The sequence below is a fragment of the Convolutriloba macropyga genome, chromosome 14, assembly GCF_964194025.1.
Source record: "Convolutriloba macropyga chromosome 14, txConMacr16.3, whole genome shotgun sequence".
NCBI classification, from domain to species: domain Eukaryota; kingdom Metazoa; phylum Xenacoelomorpha; order Acoela; family Convolutidae; genus Convolutriloba; species Convolutriloba macropyga.
Window position 1 is genome coordinate 38,665,195 of NC_134481.1, and position 26,121 is coordinate 38,691,315.

Consider the following 26,121-nt stretch of genomic DNA (forward strand, 5'->3'; position numbering starts at 1 on the left):
AAACCTTTAATATAAACTTGCCAAAGCAAAGAAACAATCAGGATTCATTTGCCAACAGAAATCCTCAATATCATAATTTTCCCAATCTGCAACAGAATTTTGGACCTTCTCAAGTTCACATAGGAACAAATGGATACCCCGATAGTCAACTGTTGAACTGTGATCGGCAAAAACTCCCCTGCTTACCCACAGTGGCAAACAGAACCTCACATCTTCCAAGTAAAACTCATAAAATAGTCTTAGAAAACGATTGCCTACAATTCAATCAATGTATTCATCCTAAAACTGGGGCACACTCCACAAGTGTCCCACCAATTACCATGCAACTCATGGAACAACCGCATCAAAAAAAATGATTGCTGAATTTTTCTGATTGCCAATCTGAATGTTTTCTCCGATCTTCGATGTTTCTTCCTCTCTCCCTCAGCCTTTTAACGGTGGTTTTTTTATTTCCTCGTGTCATTGAACTTGAATTGAGCACAAGTACCCTCCTGTTGGATAACATTGCTTAAGAAAAGCCTCCCCTCTCATTGGATGAGCTCAATAATAATTCTGGGCGTGTTTCCAACTCATCAAGAGATTGATTTTTATACACAAGCGTCTACGAATAGTTATCTTCACATTGTGTCCCACGTAATCGTGTCGCTAATTATCAGACAAGTTCAACTAATTACTGCGTTCAACTACGGAACTCGAGACAACAGCATAGTAGCTGATCCTCGTATAATGACAACAGAAAGTGACTGAACTGCTCTATCAAAGGCAATGGAATGTCCCATTGACTGATAATTTCTACTACCAGCTGACAACGACATGCGCAGTGAGGCCTTCTTCAGAGACCTTGACAGACCACCCAGACATTCGATTGCCAGAAGGACAAAAAATCCTTGTTGAGAGCAGCTATTATTTTCAAACTTAGCATATTTTCAATCTTCAGCAGCTTCAATTGCATTGCCAGACTTCTCTGCCTCATGAGAAATAATGTTTGGTTGCAGAAGTAAGTCACGGTTATGTCAGAGCAGCAGATTGGCCAGATTTCCGAGACGGCAGATAGACGCCTCCTGGGCGTGAGTTATTTTCCGCAATGAGATTGCGTTTTTCAATTACTGGGGCCAAATTAGCTTCTAAACAGGCGGAAGCTAAACAGTCGCGAATTCTATCGTGCCTTCCATGGCAGGCAACTGCATGGTCACCAAATGTGTCCAATGTACCTGACCTGCAATAGGGACATTTTTTTCTTGATCATAAACCGCGATCCCGAGCCTGTACTTGACACTGAATTGAAAGTCCTTAGCCGAAAGGAGTAGACCTAGAGCGGGAATTGGCGGCGCACCAAGCCACGCGCCAGAATGAGGCAGGCATAGTGATTGGAGCCTTGCTTTTTCCCTGGTTGGCGTTTTGATTTCTTATTAGGGCAGCAAGTTTATCTTTATCAAGTGCTTCTTGGATCTTCTTTTGCGTGTGCGAAAGTAGATTGAACGGTTCCAGACTCCGGTGTTACTCTTTGAAAGTGTCACTTTCTGAGGGACGCCTACTTGTTATTTTGTTGACCAGCTCGTCTGAGGCTATAATTGACCCTTTGTTTTCCTCTTTTGACTGTCTGACGTCTAGTCCCGCCAAACTGATAGCTAAGGAAGATTGTTTCCATGCGTCATCACGAATAATTGAGCCAACAATTTGCTCCAACACTTTTCTTTGGCCATCATCAAAATTTTTCAATACTTCGAGCATCTCGTTTGATGGAATGTTAGTTCGTAAAGAGTGTACTAGTTTCGTTGTTCCTAAACAGTAACGAAGGATACCTAATGCACATTGAGGTTTGTTGAGGTGATGTAAATTGTCCTGCATAGATAAAGTTTTTTGAAATCTCTTGACACAACCGCAGCGCCCAGAAATTCAAAACCGTTTCCAGAATTCTTTTTTAATGCCTGATCAACGGAGGGTAAACTTAAATTGACCACAGCTCACAGTTGTCTTTTCTCAAGATTAGATCTCTCTCAGGACCTTCGTTGGCTAGGTATTCAAGCGTTTGGTTGATCTGATCTTCAGACTCAGCAATAAACCCATGATCTAAGTACCAATTGTGCTGTAACAAACTCGGAACTGAAGTTTTGATCTTCTGTATGATTGGCTATAACGTCAAGGAGAATAACGGTTCCAGCGGATCATTCTGTTGAACACTCGAGTCACTTTGAAAAATTGCTTGTTTAAAAAACAGTGGTGTGTGCTGGGAGTAGCAAAAACTGATGAAGGCGACTATTCCTGGATTAAATTCATAAGTCGCCTTTAATAAGTGTGAACGCTTGACTGAGTTAAAAGCGTTTTGGAAATCAGTTTGAAGCACGACTTCCTACAACTGAGCACTAACTATGTTATCGTATGTAATTTTTGATGGATGAATGCTAACGCTGGCTCCCAATTGCAGACTATCAGACAGCTCAATTGATCGTGATTTAGCTGCACTTGCCAGGCATTTTGCTATGAGGCGTCGCAACACTTCGCCAACTGCTATACAACGCACCCCACCCTTCTTTTTGCATAAAGCCGTGAGTGAAGCGGAGCAGAGGGCTTTGGAATTAAAAGCAGAAAACAGTCCCCTGCTACCAAAGTTTACAAACTTTGCTATCGCATTCAAAGCAAACTCAGACCGATCAGGTGCAGTGCAGTCTACTGCGTGCTGAAGATGTTCTGGAAACATCTTAGAGTAACCAGCTACAGTGTGCTTGCTGAAAATCTTCAGCTGTTCAAAAATTACATTTTCACTGAATTGGAATGCATTGGATGCAATGTCGTCAGGTATACAGACGCCGGGTAACAGTTCTTTCGGGTATAATTTTTCCAGTGCTTTGAATGTAGCTTTGGTATCTGGTGCGAGACCTTTAGGAGCTAAAACTTCAGCAGCTTTGCCAAATTGACCTTGTAAACACAACTCTTTTGATCTGACCGTTATTTCTTCAAGGCTTTTCGTTATCTGTCTTTTTGATATGTTTCAAGGAAACTGCTTTTGACCAAAGCTTCCCATATTCAGCGGAGTTCCCACGATAAAAACTTTCTGCGAGACGTTGGGCTTGATTGCTCTTTTGTTTTTTGCCTCCTCGGTTACAAGCACGTAAAACGCATTTTGAAAACACGAAAAGCTTTTCCATTATGTCTCGATGTCTGGGGCCTCAACACAATCAAGAAAAAAATGATAGCAATTGAGACCATTTTGCTCTAAATTTGATTGGAGCAAAGCGACAGGTTGGCACGTATGAACTCAATATTGTCAACTTCTGGGGCAATTTCTTACTTTCGGACTTAATTGAGAGATGAGCACTTTCAGAATATGAGTTATTCAACTGACTGGAATCACAGGAGACGAATATGTTGTCTATTTTATTTGAGATGTCTGTGCTAATTTTATGACGGCTGCTCAACTGCTCTTTGTATTTTGAATACGCCCAATTCGATTGGGAATTGGAGCAAGCGTTGTGCTCTGGACCCCAACCAAGATATCTTGTTTTCAAGAAATGACCGCAGTTTTCTAGTACTTCAACTCTGTAGAGCTTATCTGCGGTATCTGACAGAAAAAGAACTTTGCCCGGAGCTACATGAAAAAACTCTTTAACACTTACATTTTAAAATTCCTGAGTCAAACCCGTATGCGTGTCTTTGCTGGACTTAGGATTTTGTGGTTCGCTTTGTGTGCCTACATTCTCTAATTGCGTTGCACCACTCTCGTCGAAAACTGTTTTTTTTAAGTTGTTTTTCGTTTTCTTCAGTGAAAAAAATCTCAGGTTGGGGGAACTAAATTTTGAAAACTACCCCACCGAACAAAGACTGTATATTGAAACGATCTAACCGGTTTCGACTGACATTTTCCCCGGAGTCGTTATAGCTCATAGAACATCCACCGGTATTAAAAAAGAAACCACCAGTATAAACATGCACCATAAAGTTATATTCGTTCAGATATTTGCTGATCCAATTTAATTCAATCTCCGCTACCAATCGGTGGACGTCTTCTTAAATATTCTTAGCTAGAACTTTTTTCTAGCGAAGTGCCATTTGGAAACATTTTTTTTACAGATTGTCTTCTTCTTGGTATTTCTAAGCATTTTTTTTATCTAACTTTAGGTGATCGGATTCTTGTTCTACGACTAGCCATTTTTATATCTAAGAAACTGTGAGCGTTTTTTGTTTTTCAGATCAACCAATGTAAAATCCTTTGTTTTTTGCAATCCCGCAACCATTAAGTACCGGTGGACTCACAACTTGCTATATTGAATTTGCAATGCTTCGAAGTTTCCTGCTCTAAATTGAGTTGAATCTAAGCATACTCCAAATCCAAAGTTGAATAATAAGCTGTTTAATTAAGTGAATTTTTATCTTAATTTTGTTGAATTTCGTCTATAAGGGTATCATTATTCGGCATTTGATCTTTATTTTTATTGATTGGTTTGTTAGATATTTTGGAGTCAAGTGCTAATCTTACTGATTTCGCCTTTCTTTACATTAAAGAGGGGGAGATACAATTTTTTATCTGAAAAACTATCTAAATATATGATGAGTTGTTGCAGAATTAGGTTATTAGTAATAAATTGTCGTAAAACGATAGGAACTTGCCTATTCGTATAGTGATTCCTGGAGAAGTGTTTTATTGGACATTGATGAAGGTTAAAATTATTTATTATATTCGCTTGAGTAGCTGGGAGTCTTAAAACGTTCTTTTTCCGAAAACGTTTCTAACGATCAATGAACGGTGGGCGTCATGATTTACTACAATATTAAAATTTTCCGTCCAATTGTTGCACACAATTGAAGTGTTGATTGATACAATTGTCTTGATTTTCTCGTTAGAGAATGTTTTTAAATCAATCATTCTCGGCTCGTTTATCCAGTAACTCTGCTTGTGTTTTTGGGATCTCTTCACTCAAACTCTCATGATTGATCGGTCACACACTCCACAAATCCACTGACAATTTTTTCACTACGTTTCCGCTTTGATTTCGAAGACTTACCTCCACTTCATTTCTCTTTTTGTCCTTGCAGGCCCAAAACACAATAGTCATTGACGTTGTTATAATCTTAGCCAGTTTAAATCACAAACGTCATGTTTTTTGCAGAAAACATTTTTATGCCTCACTTGTAACATAATTTTCCTTGAGCCGGGCAAGAATGGCGGTGACCTGGGGCCATGGTTATCAACAATTTCTGTTGACTAACGGCCTCTGTCTATTCTGTTGCCCGTTGAATTCGAATTGACCTGGAAAAGTGTCACAATTACGTTGTACAATCTTTACGGATGCATTCGTAGAGCGTATACGGAGTGGTTCCCTTGTCCTCATCTTGTTGATTGGGTAGTTCAATTATTGAAACAGAATATTTGGCGACCTTCATCCCCAAGACTCAAATAGAAAGAAACGGTTTTTTGTGACAAACAATCTCCGCATTTGTCCCACGGCTTGGATCTTCTGACAGTTATGGAACCACGCTTTTTCCACTCTTATTTTCGTATTCTGCAATCTCTCTCGCTTTGCGCCGTGGTATTATCCATGTTTTCGTCATCAACTGCTTCAGGTGGTGGAGTTACATTTTTTTCGGTGGAGCCTCTCGAAGAACATCAATCGAAATCCCTTCCTTTGCGAGAATAGCAAATTTGAGGATGACACGCCATTGACCCAACTGAGGGGAGGTTCCAGTGTACACTTCTGCAAAAATGGTTCAATACCAAAAGCAGAGAACGTTCTTTGGGTGTTGACTGCGCCATGTTGCACTCCAATCTTTAATTGTAGCAATAAAGAGCATCTTGTTTGTTTTTTAATCCGTCTGGATTCGATCGCCGAATACAGCTTTAAATTGAAAGCTTGCTTAGCCAGGCTTTCAATTTAATTAGAATAATTTTTGCAATTCCACTGCTAATATTGAAGCAGGGAAACAAGCCAGGATTCCCGTATATCATTTTTGATTCTCAAAAAGAGAGGTATTGGGACAACTGATTTATATAGTCACTAAGAAAAAAGTGAAAAAAAAATTTAAAAATACACAACCTTTTTAAACAGTGGCAAAATGTTAACAAATAGTCATGGTTCGCATGAGGGTAAATGTAATTTGGTATAAAAAAGTTACTTGTGTTCTTCCTGATGAAAATTTTTCATTACCTTTAATGAGCAAAACCTCCTCGTTGATTGCTTGGCATTTTAATTAGTTCGCTTCGACTTTTCACACTGTCAGGTAGTAATTTGTGGGACTATTACGGTTTTTGTTCCCAAAGAGGAGACTTTTACTCTCTAAGGTTAAGATTTTTGGTATAACCTTAGGTCGTAAATTCTTCGACGTTAATGTTCTTTCATGTGTGCCAAAATATGGGAAACTTGTTTACTTGTTTTTGCGGCTGGCTTTTCGGCTTTTCAGAAACCACAGATGCTATTTAACCGTACTACACATAACTTTTCATATTTTTTAAAGATTAGATAGACTAGTTACCAGGTTTTTGGCATCGTATGGATGATTCTGAGCTAAATTTACCTGTATTCAGACACACTGCTTTAGAAGGTGCAGGCTCAATCCAAACAGACTAAAAATTTAAGAGCTGTATCCCAGCCCGAACTAGAATTAATTCCTAAAAACCCTTTAGATATCTTGTGTGAACTTTTGGCTTTTTTTAATTAAGAGTTTGCAAATTTTTGTTTTGTTCTCGTATATTTGTAAGCATTTTGTTTCTACTGCATTTCGTTTCGTCTATATAAAGAAACATAAGACAATTAATTGGTAAACTTTTGTATTTTTACGTAAATTTTAGGTGAATTTGATTGAAATTCCATACAGAAATTCAAAGCGTCACTTCTGTTACTTACCATTAAACCAAGTTTTTTGACGAACAATTTCTCAAATTTTATTCATGGCATTTCTTTGTACGAGTCAAATTTATATAGAACACTTTTTAGTTCTAAAAGACGGATTGAATTGTTTCTTTTTGTTTGAAATAGTTCTTACTTTTGGGATGTTAAGTGTAAACTGACAAGGATGAACTTTTTTAGTCGGCTTTAGGAATCTCAAAAATAACTGTTTTGTAATTCAACAATCTCAAAGTTCATTGGAATTTTGAAAAAATTCATAATTTGTTTGCATAATAGAGCCATTATGTGAATCTGTGACAGCTTTTCTTTTGTTGTGTTTTACCATTTCCAATAACCACACTTCCTAGTTTCAGAAATTAGGACAACTATATTTCTCTGCGTAAAGAGCAAATTTGTACTCAATAGTTTTTCAAAAGATCTCTCACTCTGCGTAAAATTTCAACATCAATAAATTTCTACATTCGGATATATCCACTCGATATTTTTCAACGAACAAGTCTCATTTCCTCACTTTCGACGCAGCCATTTTTTAAACGATGCGTTTCTAAAATGACTCCGCGTATGATTAATACAGATTTTCGTATACAACTGCCTATTGTTGACAAGCTCGAACAATATTTCATTTCTTTTTCAACAACTGGACTTTCATTTTGAAATATTATCTTGGTTTTGGGAAGTTTTATTTTCTTGTATCTTTTTTTATATCAAATTGGAAATCATCATTTACATCTCGTCTTTTAAAAAGCGATCTAAATGCTCAACGGGAACTGTTGTGGTTTACCTGTGTTTGAGTTGCAGAACTTTTTTGCGGATCAGATAAAAAAATCGCAAAAACAGCATACGGAAGAGCTGGTAACATTATTGACAGATATACATCGCTGACTCTTTATTAAATGGCAGGTAACTAAAAGTAAATCACGATTTTTCAAGATTGCTATTTATTCAGTCCTTTTGACAAAGATGGATTGTCATTTGACGGCATATGCGGTTCACTGTCACTAATAAAAAAAGAAATAGGCCTGAAAATTTTCTTCCTGTCCGACTTATATCGTTTCCCATAAAAAAGAACGCAATCTTCATTTATTTTGTGTCTTTCGAAAAACATTTGAATTCTCTTCGGTCAAATTGTCTTCCAACAATTTTTCGCAAGACTCCGATTGTAATTACATGAACCGGCGAAAAATTTGGAAATACTTTTTCACCGGTTTCAAACAGTTCTTTTTTTTCAAGTGGAACCATATTAAGTGATTGTTTGACGATTTCATTAGTTTGCGAACACCAATTATGTTATACAGAATCACCACTGGTTGAAAACATCAGAAAAAAACTGTTCTGGATTGATGTTTGTTGCTGCGAGAGATGACACTTTCAGTTTCTCAAGTAAAAACTTCTTGAGAACAATCACCCCGTAGTCTTTTGCGATAAAATTCCTTCTTTTTAATAAGTTTTGTAATGGATCTGTTTTTTAAAACATAAAAGTTTGCGATCATTTTCTTTTCTGTTTGTTCCCGAATTAGATTAGTTTAGATTAGATTTGTTTAGATTAGTTTCACTATTTTGAAATTTTGGCGTAATAGAAAGTTTCCTTTTATTTAAACTAGATAGACATTAGATTTAATTGACAGCTTCATTTTCAAATTTTCCAAAAACATCTTTATCTTATATCTTTATAAAAGACCTACATCAGTTTATCGCAGGTTTGATTTTTACAACCGCAACGAGTCTAATTGAAATCATTTTGAAAAGCTGGACAATCGAAACGTCTGAAGAAGAACCTACTTGTAACTATCTCGTGCTTAAAGTGAGCCGCAATTGGTAAATGGCAGCAGAAAAGTTGCTCAGACAAAGAAGTGTTAATTTAACTTTAAAAAAATTGCCCTTCATTTTTTCGAATCTATGTCTCCCAGATATTAGTCTCTCCTTTTCTCTCTCTCTCTCTCTCCCTCTCTTTCTCGCGGTTTCTCTCCCTGCCTCCCTTTCTTTCTCCCTGTCTTAAGTTTTTAAAAAATTAGAATATAAACCTCGTGACTAAAAGACGTGTATGGCAGTTGTGCAACACTCAATGCGTTAGAAAATGTCATTAACAGTTTACAATAATAAATTCATTTCCATACAATTATAATAACAACAAACGTGTAAAAAATTTTATTCGTTTTTAAACGCTGTACCGAACGAATTCTAGGAGGCATTTTGCCTTTTGAGCATCGCTTCAGAGCTGTTCAAATTTCATGCCGTTTGTTTTTTGCTGGAGTGTTCCTTTCTCACACCTTTAGATAATAGTTTCAGAAGCTTAAATATGTGTAGTTCAAAAAGGAAAGCATTTTTGTTTTCCGATCTACTAGATTTTATTTCTTTTCCTTTAGGGAATTCGAAATTTCTCCATACAAAATTCTGCTGATAGTTTAACTTCTAAAGATCAGTCTTATTTCCTATTACGTAAGAGAGAACTCCTTACGTGTACTGTGGTTGCACATACTTTTTGTGTATATTTAAAAGCAACGTTCTGCTGACGTATTTTTTAGTTTGAAAAAAATCAGAAATGAAGTGATTTCACTATTGTCAAACTTAATTTATATGATCTCAAAAAGAGAAATCGTTATCAAGTTTAATACATAAGTATTTCACACTCCTTTGTTCCTCCAACACTAGCTCATTCCAAACAACTTGTCCCCAGTAAAAGAAACTGAGTTTTTCGAATGTTTGGTGTCAATTTGTAACCTGCCAGCCATTTTGATATAGCATTAAGGTCATCCGTGTTCTTCAAAACTAGCAAACGTATCTACATCGTCTGCATAAAGCACAAAATTATTTTTGTTTCTGAAAGAGTCTGTAACGAAAAAAATATTAGTTAAACTATGTAAAATTTCGTCATATATAAAGGGCAAAGATTTTTGAACTTAATTTCCAAAAAGAAACAGTTTCTAACAAACTAGAAAACATCTGGAATAAATCTTCTGATTTCTGTTAGTGTCTCTTTTCCTAAATTCTGTTTAAGAATTAATTTTTCTAGCATACTTCTGAATTTTTGAAAATTAAGAAATTTTGCAGAACATTACAGGTATTAATATTTAGAAGTTAAACAATTTCCAATAATTTGCTTTTTCACAAAACTGGATTCAAAATTTGATTTTCCAACAACTTGATTTTTTTTTGTTTTGCAGTTTCAGGGGCATTTAAAAGAAGAAATTTAAAAGAAATTATGGGTCTCAAAATCTAAACAAAAATATGCATAATTGCCTTGAGCAACTGAAAATATTAGTGTTTTTTTTTCTGAATTCATGTTTTGTAAGCATTGGTTACTAAATTCTTCAAATGTTTAATCGAACTAAATTAGAAAATTTCTTTTTAAGACGCGTCTTTTACCAAAAACGAAGTATTTTTTGCTAATTAAGTAATTATTTTTCAAATACTTAAGAAATCATTTTGATGATTTTTTCATGATACCTATTCTGAATTGACGAGTTAAATTCGAAGAATGTCTTCAGTATGATTTGAGCTTCGTCAACTTTGAATAGTCTACGAAAAAATCAGTTTTGAGTTCAGGAATTTGACAATAATAGGAGACATAGAGGAAATAACGATAAAAGTGAAATAGAAATTAAACACAAATCTTTTGTTTTAAAGGCATCTGCAAATTTATTTCAATAAATTTTTCACCTTTCATTTGATAAGTGCAGAGTACGCAAAAAATCTCCCCGAGAACCATTTAGTAGTTCCAGGATGAATCGGAAAAAATCAATTCTCTGTTCTTTTGGCAAAGAAAATATTTTTTGACAAAGCTAGGGAGGCATGTTCCAACTTTCTATGCTACGCAGACTAGCACGAGCCGTCTGGTTACTTTTACAACAATTCTAAAAAATTTCGAACAGGAAATCTCAATTTTTAACGACAGAGCCAAAACTTTTCCCAATATATAAAGATTATCCTTTTTCTGAGGCTAATTCTTTGTCAATTCTCCATAATCCCATATTACAATTGCTTGGGCGGAACAGTCTATTATGTTTTAACTTAATATTACATCACACTGTTACAATTCTGTTAGTTTGAAGAGAAGAAATACCAAAAAGTTTATTACATTTAGTTGAAGAAATAGAAAAATAAACAAAACCTTTGCGCATTGCACGAATTATGATTTGATCGGAGCATTTGATTCTCTCTCTACACAAACGAGCTACATACCACATAACAGCAAATAAAAATTTGAAACTTTATTAAACATTAAAAGGCTTTCTGCCAATTTTCTTTGTGGAATATTTATTTGAAATCTGTGCGGTCTTGAGAGATATACTTGCTTTGTTTTTGACAACCATTCAAAAACTTCCCAATAAGCATCGATTCTCAATTCAGACAATTTTTCGGCGCCTCTTGCGAAACTATTGGCTCTTGGAAATCAAGACCGAATTGTGCTCTAAGCTATAAATTATGAATAAAGGACGGAAAATTGCACACAAAAGATGGGAATAAAGTGCAATAAATTTGGAGGGATCGTGGGGGTAATTTATGCGGAATGTATAATGAGCACACGCATACATACACACGTATACACGCAGAAATGTCTGGACAAGCTCAAGTGCAATAACAATGCAACTTCTCCTGCCAACTCTGGTCGAGATAAAGCCGCCTCATATAAAAACGCATTATTGCACAGGGGTTATACAAAAATCACTCCCAGCCTTAACGCACATTAAAACGAAGCATTCAAGCACTTACTCAAAAATGGAACCTAAATATTGGCCTTTTCCCTCTTTCCATTATTGCTCCACCTCCCCCAATAAAATGCAGACCAGATATGTGATAAGAGTGGGTTACGAGGAACGGCGATAAAGTCAAGCTTCATTGAACAGGGGGAGGGTTCTATTGTGGAAATGGCCAAATGCATTTGAGACCTAAAATAGTGTGATCAAAATTTTTCAATGTTTTCGGATTCTATTCGTTATATGTGCAAACATTCTATAGGTAAAAAACATTATCCACTATATTTCCAGAATCATAGAAATGATAATATTTCATTTCGGAAAACGTCATTAAGGTTGGGAGCTCGTTATAATTAAGTTATCAATAATTTATTGTAATTACAAAGATTAAACATTCAGTTGTACAAAAATAAACAGACATAAAAGGTCAGTCAACTACTATAGAATGATAGGCAGAAAGCCGAGAGGAGGGGGGGGGGGGAAGGGGGTGATATTAGATCCGTGCGATATCTTAAGTCTCAAATTTGTTAAATTAATGTACTTAAAAACACTTTTCGGGTTATTTCCCAATATTACAACAATTAGAGACTGCACTCAATTATGCTTCTAAGATTTACTTTTAACATGGGGAAAGATATAAACAATGATGGAACGATAGATTTTCAAAGAAATTATTGGACCAGCCAAATTTAGAGCATATCTAGAACCCTTATTGCAATAGAGTTGTTCGACTTCATAAAAGGGGCTGTGACAAATTGAGCAATTGCATTCATTCACTGTTCAACTCGACTTTTCAGCGATAATTTAAAAAATTGACAGAATTTCACTTAGGAGAACAAATGAATCGAAATATTACTGAAATTTTTTCATTATTGTTTGTAAAAATGTAAAAAGTAAACCAAAATCTGTTGCAAATAAAATTGATCGATTATACTTCAGAAGTGTCACGATTTCGATTTTGATCAATTTGTCACAATCAATTGCACTAAAATGCGTTCTATTAAACGCGACATAAAAATTAAAAACAAAATTACTAATTAATCTAAACATGCTAATAAATATTTTTGATTACACTAACAGGAATGTCGAGTAAAATTTGAGTCAAATTGGAATAAATTTTAAATGAAAATTTACAAGATAAATTCACTCTACTTTCTATACATAAATTGACAAACATACACACACACCAAGATACAGGTCGGTTATTTGTGTTGTTGATTTATACAAAAATGAATAAAGTTAACAGAGATAGAGAGAAAAAGAGGATACAACAATTGATGTACTTTAAAAGAAGGAAAGCTGATTTTGGGTCTCGTTAATGAGAGGTAGAAACAAACACACAAACAAACATGGATAGAGATAAAAGAGGCCAATGGGTGAAATATTTGACAGAACAGGTATATACCCACACTCAAATGAATACTACGCTCAAACAATGATAATTATAATTGTTTACTTTTATTGATTTTTGGCTCGCTTTGCTCGTAGCAGTTCAAAAAACCTTTTCCGTTTTTAATAAATGATTAACATGTGAACAAATAAGAGTTTCAAACATTCTGAGCAACGATCAATTCTGTTCGCATTTAAACTCAGAGCAGTTCGAACTTTTTTTCCGACTTTCTAAAATAAATAAGTAGAAGTTAACATAAATTTTAAGCAAAGATCAATTGAGCTATGAGCAAAACGAGATTTAACTGATGTCTTCATTATGAGGCAAACAGTGAACGAGCTTACATATTACAGACTTGAAATTAGTTATTGCACAAAATGAGTTATGGGCGAGTTATACTGCTGAATTTCCCAATCGGTTACACATCATTGTTGGCACAATGTCAGTAAAAAACTACTGTCCCAGCACCGAAATAAATATAGACTGCTAAATTATTCAGTTCAGTTTCAGTATCAATAATCTTTTGGCCATTCAGACATCAGAATCAAATATTGACGGAGAGATGGTCAATATAATTTGGATTTTGAGCTGCTAGGAGATACTTGATGTCCAGGCTGTCAATATCTGATGATGTCGAGATCTTAAGATATTTCGGGATATTGTGACTTCGAAATCTAACCGTTGTCAAGATTTGAGTGCGCCGCTTTCTGAATCCAAAAATGTCCAAGATCTGAAAGTCAACAAGATTTAAAGGGTCTCAATATACGTCACGGATGAATCGCGGGGTGGGTGTGAGGGGATTCTCTGTGTGGCCTTTCATGAGTTGTCTGTTACTTTGCGAGTATCTTAGTGGCCCTCTTGTTGGCCTCCTCAATTCTGTTCTTGTTCAGGTTTGCCTTCTCATTGATCCTGTCCAGCTGTCTGTTCTGACTGTCTATTTCGTTGCCCATGTCCGTCGCCATGTGTTTCAAATTTGTGATCACTCCACTCACTGCATTAATGTTTTCCTCCATCTCGTCCTCGCGAGCGTCATTTGTGATCCTAAAATGCAAAACTGTATTTTGTTGGTGTCACTCTTGGAGCTGTTCCGACCAGAAAACTTAATTGCACAATTTCCAAATGAATGAAAAACTACAAACCGGTGTACGCTCTGCAAAGCACAGTAACAGTTTCAACCCATTCACTATCGACGGCAACGCATATTGTTTCCAGAGAACTTCGGTTACAGGTAACATCACGGAGGCTACGGCTGCTGCGGACGTTATATTTTCACTCAGATATTTGGTCTGTTATGACTTTTCGAGTGGGTGGCTTTCCAATAGAAGCACTAGGATTGTGCGCACAGTGTATGCTAACATATTGGCCATCTTGTGAAAATGCGGAAACACCGCACTTGCAGCTTTGATATTTCGAGAAACTCCAGGCAGTGGTAAACTTAATTACTCTTTTCATATAAACTCATTGGCCTTCTACAACCAATATTTCTTTGTTTTTGGAAGTTATCATGCTGATTACAAGATAAATAAAGCAAAAAATATTCTCGAGTTCGATCCACTTTTCAATTGCCTTTAATTGCCCCCTTTAGGGTCTTGATAAGATAACTAACACGCCAATGGTTATAATTTTGCTTTTAACAAATAAGTCTCAGCTTTATTTTCCTGACATCTATGAGCCCATTGGTTTTCAGATTAAAATCGAGGGAAATACCAGGTGTTAAAATGTTTTGTTCACACCTTAGTTAATTCACCCCGATTTCAATCTCTATTAAAGAGACTAACTAGAATTGATTGAGACCTAATTTTCAACTTGTCACAATTGGTATATTGGGTATTTTGGCATATTGTCATGAACCTATGAAAAACAGTTGAGCACAACCTAAATTTGATTTAATAAAGCCTATTTTATAAAACTCTCAGTTAAGACCATGCAAGACCACAATGCTTTTAAAGGTATTGCCTTTTTACATATATTATTTTTTCCGATGGGCCTTACTTAAATTCTGCACTCGATATCATACACAAGCGGACAAGGGATCAGCGGAGCGGGATCAACGAAGACTCCGGAACCGACTCAAAGTAGAGACTTACTTAGCGCCGAGCCAATTACTCACTAAACAAAATTAACCTCCTAGTTTAACATAGCCGCAGATTGCTGGAAAATAGCCGCCGTTGACGCGCTAGACGCATTTCGGGACTGAAAAAGAAAAAAGAAGAGATGGAAATTGACAATTTTTTCTCAGTTCCGAAAATTGTTCTAATTCAGCGTGCAGTTTCAATTAGATTCTAAACCTATACTTACTTCAGCTTCAAAACTGAAGGGTAGTAAGCTTAATGCTAATATCAGCTAGCAATTGCTCTAATGAACTTCGATAACCTAATTCAAAAAAAACTTAATGACCGGGCTTTATCGGTTTATCGCGTTTCTTTTGATTTTGCTCTTTTGATTTTGACCGTATTCACTAAATTACGTAATTCAAAGCTTGAAAGAATATAAAATCCACTCAGTTGAAACAATGAGTGAAGTAAGTCCGAAGTCAAACCTGAAAATCTTGACTTGTGTAAAACGAAAAACGTGATCAAAAGGTAAAGCGAATTAAAAAAACAGCAGGACAACTCCTGACGTACAATTCAAAGAATTTTCACTGATTAAACAAAAAACTAGACGTAGAACGGACTATGAGTGAATTGGGAAAACCATTTCTAAGAAAAACAGATCAAAAAATTTTAAAAAGCAGAAAGTCAAGGTCGAAATGCCGCATGTGAGCAAAAAACCACCAGCGAGAAAGCGAAGTTTTGTTCAAACACCGTTCTTCTTACTCTATTTTAAAATTAGAACAAAAAATTTTCACGCCGCAAAACCTCTCGCATTATTGCTCCACTTTCTGTTTCGGCGTGACAAAAAGCACTACTCCAAATTCACTTCAAAAATCTTGGAAATGTGTGAACAGATCTTAAAAGACAGCTCCCCAATACAATTCAACTTTTTGGATTGTAACAAATGAGAGCGCTTTAATAAAAAGCCGTTTGAGAGGCTGACGCCGGCTATTAATATTAGTAATTGTTTTGAAACAGAAGTACAACTAATATAAAAAGCCACATCTAATAAAAACTGATAAAATATCTGGGATAATGACTTCATATGTTGCAACTCCGAATCTATTATTGGCAAAACCAAAAGCAATCAAAATTTTACTTTCAGTAACCGACTACCAACTGCTAGACAAAGCAAGCGCGATACTTAAAATTTTTCCAAAATCTTTAAAAATTATTCAGCTCAACCAGTGACCCACCCGCTTCTTTCCAGAGAGATACTAAACAACTGGAAGAAACAAAAAAACCTCAAAAAAATACAAAGGTGAATATTAATTTCAGTGAGAGCCGCCCTGTATAATACCCTGTAGTTACACAATTAATTATTCATTTCAGTGAAAACTATTTCAGTATAAAAAGAAAGTTCCACTTTTTGTAGCGTTACCTAATGAATTGTCTAAGTTCCCTCTAAATTAAATAATTACCCTCTAAATTAAGTAGTTAACAAGAACTACAATGGCAAAAAGCTTATAATCGAAAGATACAGTAAAAAAACTCAAAACAGATCAAAATGGGCTAAAATTTGGTTACCTTTACTTCATTTCCTCCAACAAACATACTTCGTATAAATATCAATCAATCGATTTCATCACCGAAACCATTACAACCACAAAGGTCAACCAGAAAAGTCCAAAAAAATGAAAATAAAAAAAATGCTAAAGCACGTGAACTGTGAAATAATGACAAAATAGCACAAGTGCATCTAAAGTCTGATATTTGCCTCAGAGGTTCAGAAATGATCTCAAAGTTACTATTACTAGCTGAGATAATTGAGACAAACACCTTTGGAAGAAAAAGTTACGAGTGAGAGCCAAAAAAACGCTTTGAAAAACCCGCATGTGATCACAAAATATCGCTCGCTCAGACCAAATTTTTAGCACCCACTTATCTTGCAGACCAAATTTTTAGCACCCACTTATCTTGCTCTCTCTGAATAATACTTGAACAAGAACCACTTAAATTCTGGCGCTGATTCAGCGGATTGACATTGTTCAGCGGATATTTTCAGGTGCTGCATTAGAATTCCTCAAAAACATATCCTCTAAAAGAAGCCTAAAACATCCTCTAAAACGATCACCATTACTCCTCTTCCAGTCGTAACAACAAGAGTGCCAAAAAAAACAACCGTTGAGAGCCTATATATATTACATTTATCTTCTATTCGTCTTTTTCTACATGTTTTAAAATTGAACTTTGAACGCTTGTACTGTGATAACTTCGACATTAAAATGACCACATTGATGCTCAATTGCACGTTTTTTGAGGCTTTCGAACGCTCTATTATTTCAACTTTATGGGACAGACTGTAGTTAGTGCTATAGTTAGTAGTAGGACAGACTATAAAGTTGTAACGCTAACAAGCGTTCGAAAAGCTACCATGCAAATTAACAACGAAGTGCTGATCTCCGCATATTTTGAATCTTGAACTTGGAAACTGTCCCATAAAGTTGCAACGCTATCGAACATTTCAAAGGTCAAATCTAAAAGATGTAGATATCAGGATTTTGTTGTTGCATGCCAGAAGTTTTTCGAACGTTCGCTTGCGTAGGAACTTTATAGTAAGTCCCATAAAGTTGCAACGCAAGCGAACGTTCGAAAAGCTCGGGGCATGCAAATGGGCAGTGTTTTGCTCGATATCTCCATGTTTTAAATTTGAACTTTGACCTTTCAAAGTTCGACAGCGTTGCAACTTTATGGGACTGACTATATGGGACTTGCTATAGTATAGTCTGTCCCATAAAGTGGAAAAAAGAGAACGTTCGAAAACAGCAAAAACATACAATTTAGCATCAATTTGGTCATTTGAATGTCAACGTTTTGTCCATTAAGCTTCTATTCATCGTTTTTTTCGGCATGTTTTAAATTTGAACTTCGACCTTTGAAACGTTCGATAGCTTTGCAACTTTGTGGGACTGACTATCCTTGAAAAATTGATTAGCCATCCCTTCTATAGAACTATAGTCTGTCCCATAAAGTTGAAATAAGCGAACGTTCGAAAAACGCCATAAACATGCAATTGAGCATCAATGTGCTCATTTGAATGTCAACGTTTTCTCCATTAAGTTTTCATTCATCAATTTTTTCTACATGTTTTAGATTTGAACTTTGACCTTTGAACTCTAATCTGTGGCTTTTGAAACGTTCGCTTATTTCAACTTTATGGGACACGCTATACACTCCACGCTTGATGGGCTGGCTGTCTTTCAATATCAGACATAACTTTTACGTTACAGACTTGAACTCGACAAATTAGAGCCCTAACAATAAGTGTCATTTATTTACTTATGGAACCGATAACAATTATTGTAATCCTTCAATACCTTTTGTTCTACCTTTCAATTGCCCAGACATTCTCGGTATTACTTTTCACCTTCTTTCCACAATTGTGGGTTTCAGTATTTTTGATCAGTTGCCATTCAATTCTTTCCTTTTGTTTTATGAAAAAAATTGTTCAGTAAATTGGAAATTTGTACATTCGAATTACAGAGGCCGCCGTCTTTAACTTAGCCACAGAAGTCATTTTTCTGCAAATTTTTAATTTGGAACCATTTTCAACTACCCCTTAATTACTGGCCATTCAATTCACACCATAACAATACGTCGTCACCAGCTGCGGTCGTTCTAGTTAGCAATCCAATTAAGTTATTATTTTTTTTGTTCAAACTAGCAGAAGGCAATTGAATCTTGAAGAGGAACTGAAGCGAGACTGAGAGTATTTGGATGTGTTGCTCTAGTTAGCCATATAACCATCACCATAGCTCCAATTATCGACAGGTATATACCAGTTATAGTTGTGGTTTCTTTTTCTTTCACAATACACAACACGAGACAAAATTAGATTAGCCTCACTTTACATTCATTGCAGTAGAAAAGCAAGAGAAAGAGAGCTTAGCCGCTCGAAGCTTGAAAAAGACAATATTTTACCATACACACCACACGTACACGTATGTATACACACTCGGCTAAATTAGCAACCATATACAACAACTGCATTAACTAGATTTACCTGTTGTAAACCATAGAAGGCTTGCTTTTATTGTTGTTAGCTTGAGAATTTTGAATAAACGTCTTTGCCATTCAATTCAGTTTTATCATAATTCACTGCAATTTTGAGCATTTATTCATAAACACCTGCAATTTCGATACACTTACAGTAATTATACTATACAAATATTAGATTTCAGGTTGAGATCCTTTTTTGGTGTTTGACTAGTAGACATTATCAAAACATTTTCCATATTTGATTAGATTAAAAGTCGAGACAATTCCATTAAGGAAAGCAAACATGAGTGTGGAGAAATTGTACATTACAATTTGCTGGTTATTATTCATAACAAGTCCATTATTAATTTCCTGTTTGGAGAATAACTCTCCCTGTGATTCGGACCTACAATGTGTAGGGGGGACAGTGGAGTTGAAATGCTGCGAAGGTCAGTGCCGAATGGAATGCAGTGAAGACAAGAGCCAGACTAAAGAGGTGCAAATTGATTCCGGAGCTCAAGAGTCTACCGAGAGCCATAAACCGGATCCTCCAAAGGTCTCTCTCTCTCTCTCTGTATGTACATGTAATAGATTAGGAAAAGACGAAACATTAGACAAAACAAAAGAGCACCAAATTCAATTGATGACTGAAAAGTAAATCAATTACATTTCAGTTATATTCGAGCTAAAAAGGTGCGCTTGTGTGCAGTCAAGAGTAAAAAGGGGTTCAAAGGTCTCGAAGATCAGATTTACTTTTGATCCAAGTTAAATGGCATGTTGAGACAGACGGCTGCAAAGCTTTGAAATTTCAATCAAGCATGAGTCTTCATTTCACTTGCTTTGATATTCACAATATCAATTTAAACGCATGCAAACATAAGGGACGGTGGTGTTGTTTTCTCTTAACTTAGGATCATTTGTTTGAGTTTCATGTCTCAGACAGCCCTAAAAGCATTGTCGAAAAACGACGAAAATATACCGGCCGCACTCTGTGCTAATTAATTCATTAATTAATATCTTTATGCTTTAGTCTGTCCCAAAAAGTTGCAACACTATGGAGCGTTTCAAAGTCAAAGTTGAACATGCACTATTTAGCATTTTGATGTTTAATTGCATGTCAGGAGACTAACTGTATATTTCTCCAATAGCGTGTCCCAAAAAGTGGAAATAAGCAAACGCCCCCAAAATCACCGGATTATGTACAAAGATCAAAGTTTAAGTTTAAGGATCGCTTGCATTGTGACGTCATGGGATGGATAGCATACACTTTAGAAGGGTTCATTTTCACAAAATAAATTAGATGATACATTATCTGTCACACGGGAAGAGTTAGGATGAAAAGGCTTCTCTTCTCCGCTCAATGCCTTCCAAAAAATCGTAGCTCACAAAGCTTTTCTACTTTTATAGTGTGAAACAGTAGTGAAAGGTTGGAATATAATTTAGGTTGAAACTGCAGATTCGACGCCAACAACAGTTAAGGATGAGAGCTCAAAACCTGCGAGCTCAGAACCTGCGGAGAATACAGGAGGACAAAAAATAACAGGTTCCGATCCATCGTCTACAGACCAAGCAGCTATTAGTGCGCCCATGGTTAAAAACGCACAAACGTTGACCGACGTAAACGCCGCTGAGACAAAACAATCAACAGTTGGAGAAAGTCAAGTAGAGTCGGTCGAATCACAACCGCCCAAACAAGATGACGCTGCAACAGTTACAGAACCGAAGAGCGGGGACACAAGAACAGAAAAAACAGAACCAAAAAATGACAAAACGGAAACCGAGGTGACCGAGTCAACTGTCAAACAATCACAAGCGGAATCTCATGTTGAGGAATCATCGTCAGTCAAAGACATCAAAGTACCTCAATCAGCAGTAGCTTCTGTCGGGTTCAAGATAAGTGCAACTAAACCAGAAGCCACTGATGTGGCAGCTACTGTGGAGGGAGAAACAACCTTCAATTTGAACAACAAACCAGCGAAAACGGAAACCACCGATTTGGATAAAATTAAGGACAAAACAACTGCTGTCTCAGAAGATGAATTCCAACCAGGGGGTGGTCAACTGTTCGATGACAAAGAATGGAATGCTCTCTTTGGAGACCTCGATCTCAATTACTGGGATAACCCAGATTACGATTATGAGGATGACAAATTTTTCGATTACTACGATGCGCCTGATTATGAAGACAAAGAAGACGATGATAAAGAAGATGAGGATAAAAAAGACGATGACACTAATGATGAAGAAAACGATGATAGTGATAACAAGGTTCCTGCAGACAACTCATGGGATTACGACGACTATGATTACTGGATGAAATTGCCAGACGATTACGAAGACTACCAGGATGCGTACGACTATGCAATGCAGTGGTACGAAGAGAACATTGAGAAAGGCAAACACGACGACGACGACTCTGAAATCGGTGACTTTGGAGGAGAGATGGTGACCACAGTGTCCTTTTATCATTGGGCTTTCTTGGGACTTGTGGCGAGTGTGGTCATTGTCATGTTCTACATTGTCCTGCGCTTTTTCTTCGACTACAACATTTGTAAGTACCAAATACATTTTTAACCATACAGAAACGAAACTAAGGCGTTGATACTGGCGGCCCTGATGGAATCGAAGTGCGACCAGGAATCGAGACCCCAAATGATAAAACAAATAATTCTAGGAATCCATATACAACTGTTGATAAAATGAAGTTTAACTAATCCAAATCAATTAAAAACAATTTTCGCAAATGCAAAATTTATAATCTAATAGATCAGCTACAGAAACGTAATGAACAACTCATTCAAGCGCGACTCACACAAGAGCGAGACACACGCCTAGATCGTGTCACTATTTTCCTCTTAATATTGAAGCAATGATATTAATTGAGGTTCAATTTATTTCAGTTGGGAGTAAATCGGCTTCTGGCTGGGCAACTTTGCAAAACGAAGAAGAGCGTCTCTACTCAAACGCCAACTATGTCAATCTGGGAAAGGAGGCGTAAGAATGTACTGTACAGAGAACACACAAAACAGACACCATCTATTAAATCCCTCTACTTGCTACTTGCTCGTAAATATTGATTGCTGCAGAATAATAATTTGATTATTTTATTTTCATCTTTCAATTAAACTAAACCCTGACAGCTGCAGGTTCAGTCTGTAACTTAAACTATAAGGCCAGAGCACATGTGCTTCTGCAGAAATCGTGCCGACCTTTTACAAGTTTATGGGGTTAAGCCAATAAACAAAATTAAAGCCGCTCCGAGATGGATCATTTCCCAATTACACAACACATGTGCGCTGGCCTTATAGTTTAAGGAGTAAGAGAGTGTAGCCTAAAATCTAATGCAAAACTGACAGACGATGTTGAGCACTGATAATTGCGTAGTTAAAACACAAAAAACTGATACCCACCAGAAAACGAAATAAGTAATTCAAAAATATACATTGCTGAAAAATCACTGATCGCTATTCACCGATACATAAATGCCGAAAAGGACAAATTCGTCTTCACCAAAGAAAGCTCTTCGAATAACCTGACAGAATGCATGAAACATAACTTCTTGTCAAATAACAAGAACGAAATTCTCCAGAAAGTGAGCTAACCTAATAATTAGGAAGATGCAATTGATTTTTCATGCTGTACAAAAACATACAAAAAAGGAAACTTTGTATTTTGATCCCAAAGTTTCCCTTGTTTGTATGCTTTTGTACTGTATAAAAAATCAATTGGATCTTTCTAATTATTAGGTTAGAACACTAACTGGCAAATTTTGTGCTTGTTATTTGACAATCTGTCAGAGGATTCTGGTTATTCGAAGAGCTTTCTTAGGCGAAGACGAATTTGTCCGCTACGGCATTTCTGTATCGATGAATATCAATCGGTGAATTTTCAGAATTACGTAGAGTTTAAGGGTGGAAGGTAGTTCTTTTAGATTGAGTAAGATTGAGTAGAGTAGACTATTTTGATGGGAATCAGTTTCTTGAGTTTTTTAAGTACACGCTCTTATTTTGCATTTTGAGCTCGATTGCACGAAGCAAATTATGAACTTGCTCCAAGAACTAACTCAAGCTGTAATCCAAAACATCTGTTTGTCGAAAAGAGAAAAAACAAGGAACTAGAGAATATTTGTAGCATTTTTCTAAGCAATTTCATAGGAAAAAACTGAGTTGCTAAGAAATTTTGTTTTACGTACTGATTGAACTCTTCTCTTTGCAAAGCAGGTTTTCTTTTAAAAAATTGATTAGAAAACTGCTAAAATTATTAAAAAATTGATTAGAAAACTGCTAAAATTATTCTCTAGTTCCTTGTTTTTCTTTTGTGCACATCGTGATTGACAAAAAAAGACAAATTGACTGGTCTTTTTAAGTGTCAAAAAGTTTTAATTTGGCGTGTAGCTTCAGTTAGATTCTAAAACTATACTTAATTCGGGCTTCTAAACTGAACGCAAATAAGTTTAATGCCAAAGTCGGCTAGCAAACACTCGAACGAACTTCGATAAGGACTTAATGACCGGGCTTCATCGGTTTATCCCGTCTCTTTTGATTTTTCTTTTTTGACATTGACCCAATTTACCACACTGCGTAATTCAATCCGAATTTACCACATTGCGTAATTCAATAAGTGAAAAAAAATTAAAATCCATTTACTTGAAACAGTGAGTGAAATAACTCAGAAGTCAAACGTGAAAATCGTTGACGAAAAACGTGCTTAAAGGGTAAAGCGAAATAAAAAAACATAGCCGGAATTCCGGAAACGACTTGATGGAAATGACAAACGCCCCTCACTAACATGAAGCTTATCCTTCTGAATGACCACAATCACTAAGATAATATGCTTATCCTTTCGAATAACACCAATCACTATAAAACGACAAAATGAAAAAGAACAATGAAGAAGTATCTGGCTAGAAAAGACGATAAAGCATGTGATTAAAATTTCATATTGAGTTGCAAGTTTAAAAAAACAACTTTTGGCGAAAACCCTTTTATGCAATACGTTTAGGTTTAATTCGTTGAACCACAGCAAATTGAGGGAACAAACCAACACAACAAAGAGAGAAAACGGAGGTAAGAAAGAAAATGAACAAAACCAAAAATACTCTCTGTAAAATTGCAACAAAATTTAGTCACAAATTATGGATCAACAGCGGTTATGAGCTGAATCCAAATCATTACTTCAAAAAACTTTAAATACTACTTCTGGTCAAGCGTCCACCAATCCAAAACATTGTCGAATTATACAAGTAAAAACGAAGGAAAAAAGTTTTAGAAATTTGTAATATCTGTCATTGAAAAGTGCACTAAATAATTTCAAATTCAATATTTACAAAACTAAATATTTCATAGCATAAGTTCTCCGTTACTAAGGTAGAAAAAACGGCAATTCAAAAATACAGCAATTCACAATGAATTCGCAGAGAGTCAATCGACAGTTCACTGAGATTTCATCCACTCAGTGAAAATCTTCAAGACATCTCCGCTAGTACCCCAGTGCAAACCCCACCCTTCTGGTCCATGACCGTAATTGTGTATAATTGGTAATCTTTTATCACTTGCATCCCCCTCATTACAAGGCGCGGGGGTCCACAGTTGCAATTCAACTCGCGGTCCTCCCTTTCTCAGAGGTCGCAGCCCCACCATGTCCTCAATGAACTCTGCTTTCTTCAACGATGGCACAAATTCGTAACAGCTCTGAAGATAAGTCTCTTTCAAATCGTAGTCAACTGAGAGATCCTCGTTACCTTCTTGATAACAACCGCCTAGTGTCACAGTACCGTCGGTTCCTGGGAGGACATAGGATGAAAAGTTGACCTGGATTCCAAAACTGACCCAGGGTGCTCTTACAACTGTAACTTGACCTCTCACGGGCACCATCAAGTCATCGTTTAGCAGAGTTTTAGCCGACATTGCGGAGCAGTTGATGACAATGTCATAATCGTTAATTAAGTCTTGGAAACTGTTGATTCGGGTTCCTATCTGAAACTTACCACCCATCTTCTCGATCTCTTTGATCATCCAAGGCATGTAAATGCGAGGTCTGCACATGAAAATACTACTTAGCAGTGCGTGATTAATATCTTCTGGCAGTTTTGCGTGAGGGAACAATTGCTGTATGTTTTCCACATTCAACTTATGCGTTATCGGAACTATATCTCTAAAGAGCTCAGAAGTTGGATTGTCAATAACCTCTGCTTTGATGAGAAAACTCATAGATACTCCACGTTCAAAATCAATTCCCTCTGCAACCAAGCTCTCGTAGTACTCTCTAGTTTCGCGGAACCATCGCTTAATAGTTTGCATTGTTTCATCATCGGAGTCGTACTTCTCATCAGGTCGCCATAAACCGGCCGCAACTCTGCTGGTCGTGTTCTCGTACGAATGCTCTGAGATAATAGTTAACTCAAGTTCCGATTTAAAGTCTGTCAGAATTCTATAAGCGCTTGAGAGGCCAGAAATTCCGCCTCCAACTACCGCAACTCTCACCATAATTTTTCTTCTTACTTGAGATATTAGGTAATTTGAAAATAAAGTTATGGAACATATAGTTGGGTTTGACCTCGTATCAATATTGCAGAAAAGTGACGTGATCAACTTTTCTGATAAGGCTACACCATAAATAGCTCAATAGTATTCATATTACATTCTGGAATGAAGATTTCATGAGCATTTCAAGATAAAGCAAACTGAGACAATTACTGACTAGATACATAAAACAAGCCGGAAACCGAGCCCCTTCACGTGAATCAAATGACAGAGATAATACATTTGCTAGGAGTGAATAGTTAAAATCAGGTCAAAACTGCTATAATGAAGATGAAGGGCAATAAGAATGTAAAGCAGAGATAACATTATCGTACTTTCATAGGGTTAAGTATTTGAAAAAGACTAGTCACGTTCGGACAATTGTTGGAGGGGAAGGAAAGCTACAATTAAATACAGATGAACCCTTTCAGTACTCAATTTCTCAAAATACCAACCAAAAAAATGCATCCGCTCAATTAAGCATGGCACTCTCAAGTCAATAGGACAAATTGTTACAATTTCACGAAGGGTTGCTTTCCTTTCATAGCAATGCATGTTAAGGTTGATTAAGACTATTACAAAACTTGATTGAAAGATGCAATCAAT

At 36.3% G+C, this 26,121-nt stretch overlaps 3 protein-coding genes across 5 annotated transcripts in view; 1 reads left to right on the forward strand and 2 right to left on the reverse strand.

Annotated features, from left to right (window-relative positions):
• Nucleotides 1–13,196: 13,196 nt before the first annotated feature.
• The window catches only part of LOC142353469 (synaptosomal-associated protein 25-like), a 64,575-nt gene continuing 51,650 nt past the window's right edge, over nt 13,197–26,121 (reverse strand). For all 3 annotated transcript variants that reach the window (XM_075405722.1, XM_075405723.1, XM_075405721.1), the window contains one exon: nt 13,197–13,964. In XM_075405722.1, coding sequence (XP_075261837.1) covers nt 13,754–13,964 — 211 coding nt within the window. In that variant the 3' untranslated portion in view covers nt 13,197–13,753. The remainder of the gene's footprint in view (nt 13,965–26,121) is intronic.
• LOC142353466 (uncharacterized) lies at nt 18,235–22,107 on the forward strand. The gene is made up of 3 exons (XM_075405719.1): nt 18,235–19,550; nt 20,438–21,545; nt 21,895–22,107. The coding sequence occupies exons 1-3, from the start codon at nt 19,299–19,301 to the stop codon at nt 21,990–21,992; spliced, it is 1,458 nt and encodes a 485-aa protein (XP_075261834.1). The 5' UTR covers nt 18,235–19,298; the 3' UTR covers nt 21,993–22,107.
• On the reverse strand, nt 24,292–25,663 carry LOC142353468 (D-aspartate oxidase-like). Its single transcript, XM_075405720.1, has one exon. The coding sequence runs from the start codon at nt 25,477–25,479 to the stop codon at nt 24,427–24,429; it is 1,053 nt and encodes a 350-aa protein (XP_075261835.1). The 5' UTR covers nt 25,480–25,663; the 3' UTR covers nt 24,292–24,426.

What these genes read in the sequence shown, in the direction of transcription:
- LOC142353466 (XM_075405719.1), top strand. Translation starts at nt 19,299, where the DNA reads ATGAGTGTGGAGAAATTGTACATTACAATTTGCTGGTTATTATTCATA. An exon ending in ATAAACCGGATCCTCCAAAG is followed by an intron (nt 19,551 to 20,437) that starts GTCTCTCTCTCT and finishes AATATAATTTAG; the next exon opens with GTTGAAACTGCAGATTCGAC. An exon ending in TTTCTTCGACTACAACATTT is followed by an intron (nt 21,546 to 21,894) that starts GTAAGTACCAAA and finishes AATTTATTTCAG; the next exon opens with TTGGGAGTAAATCGGCTTCT.
- LOC142353468 (XM_075405720.1), bottom strand. Translation starts at nt 25,479, where the DNA reads ATGGTGAGAGTTGCGGTAGTTGGAGGCGGAATTTCTGGCCTCTCAAGC.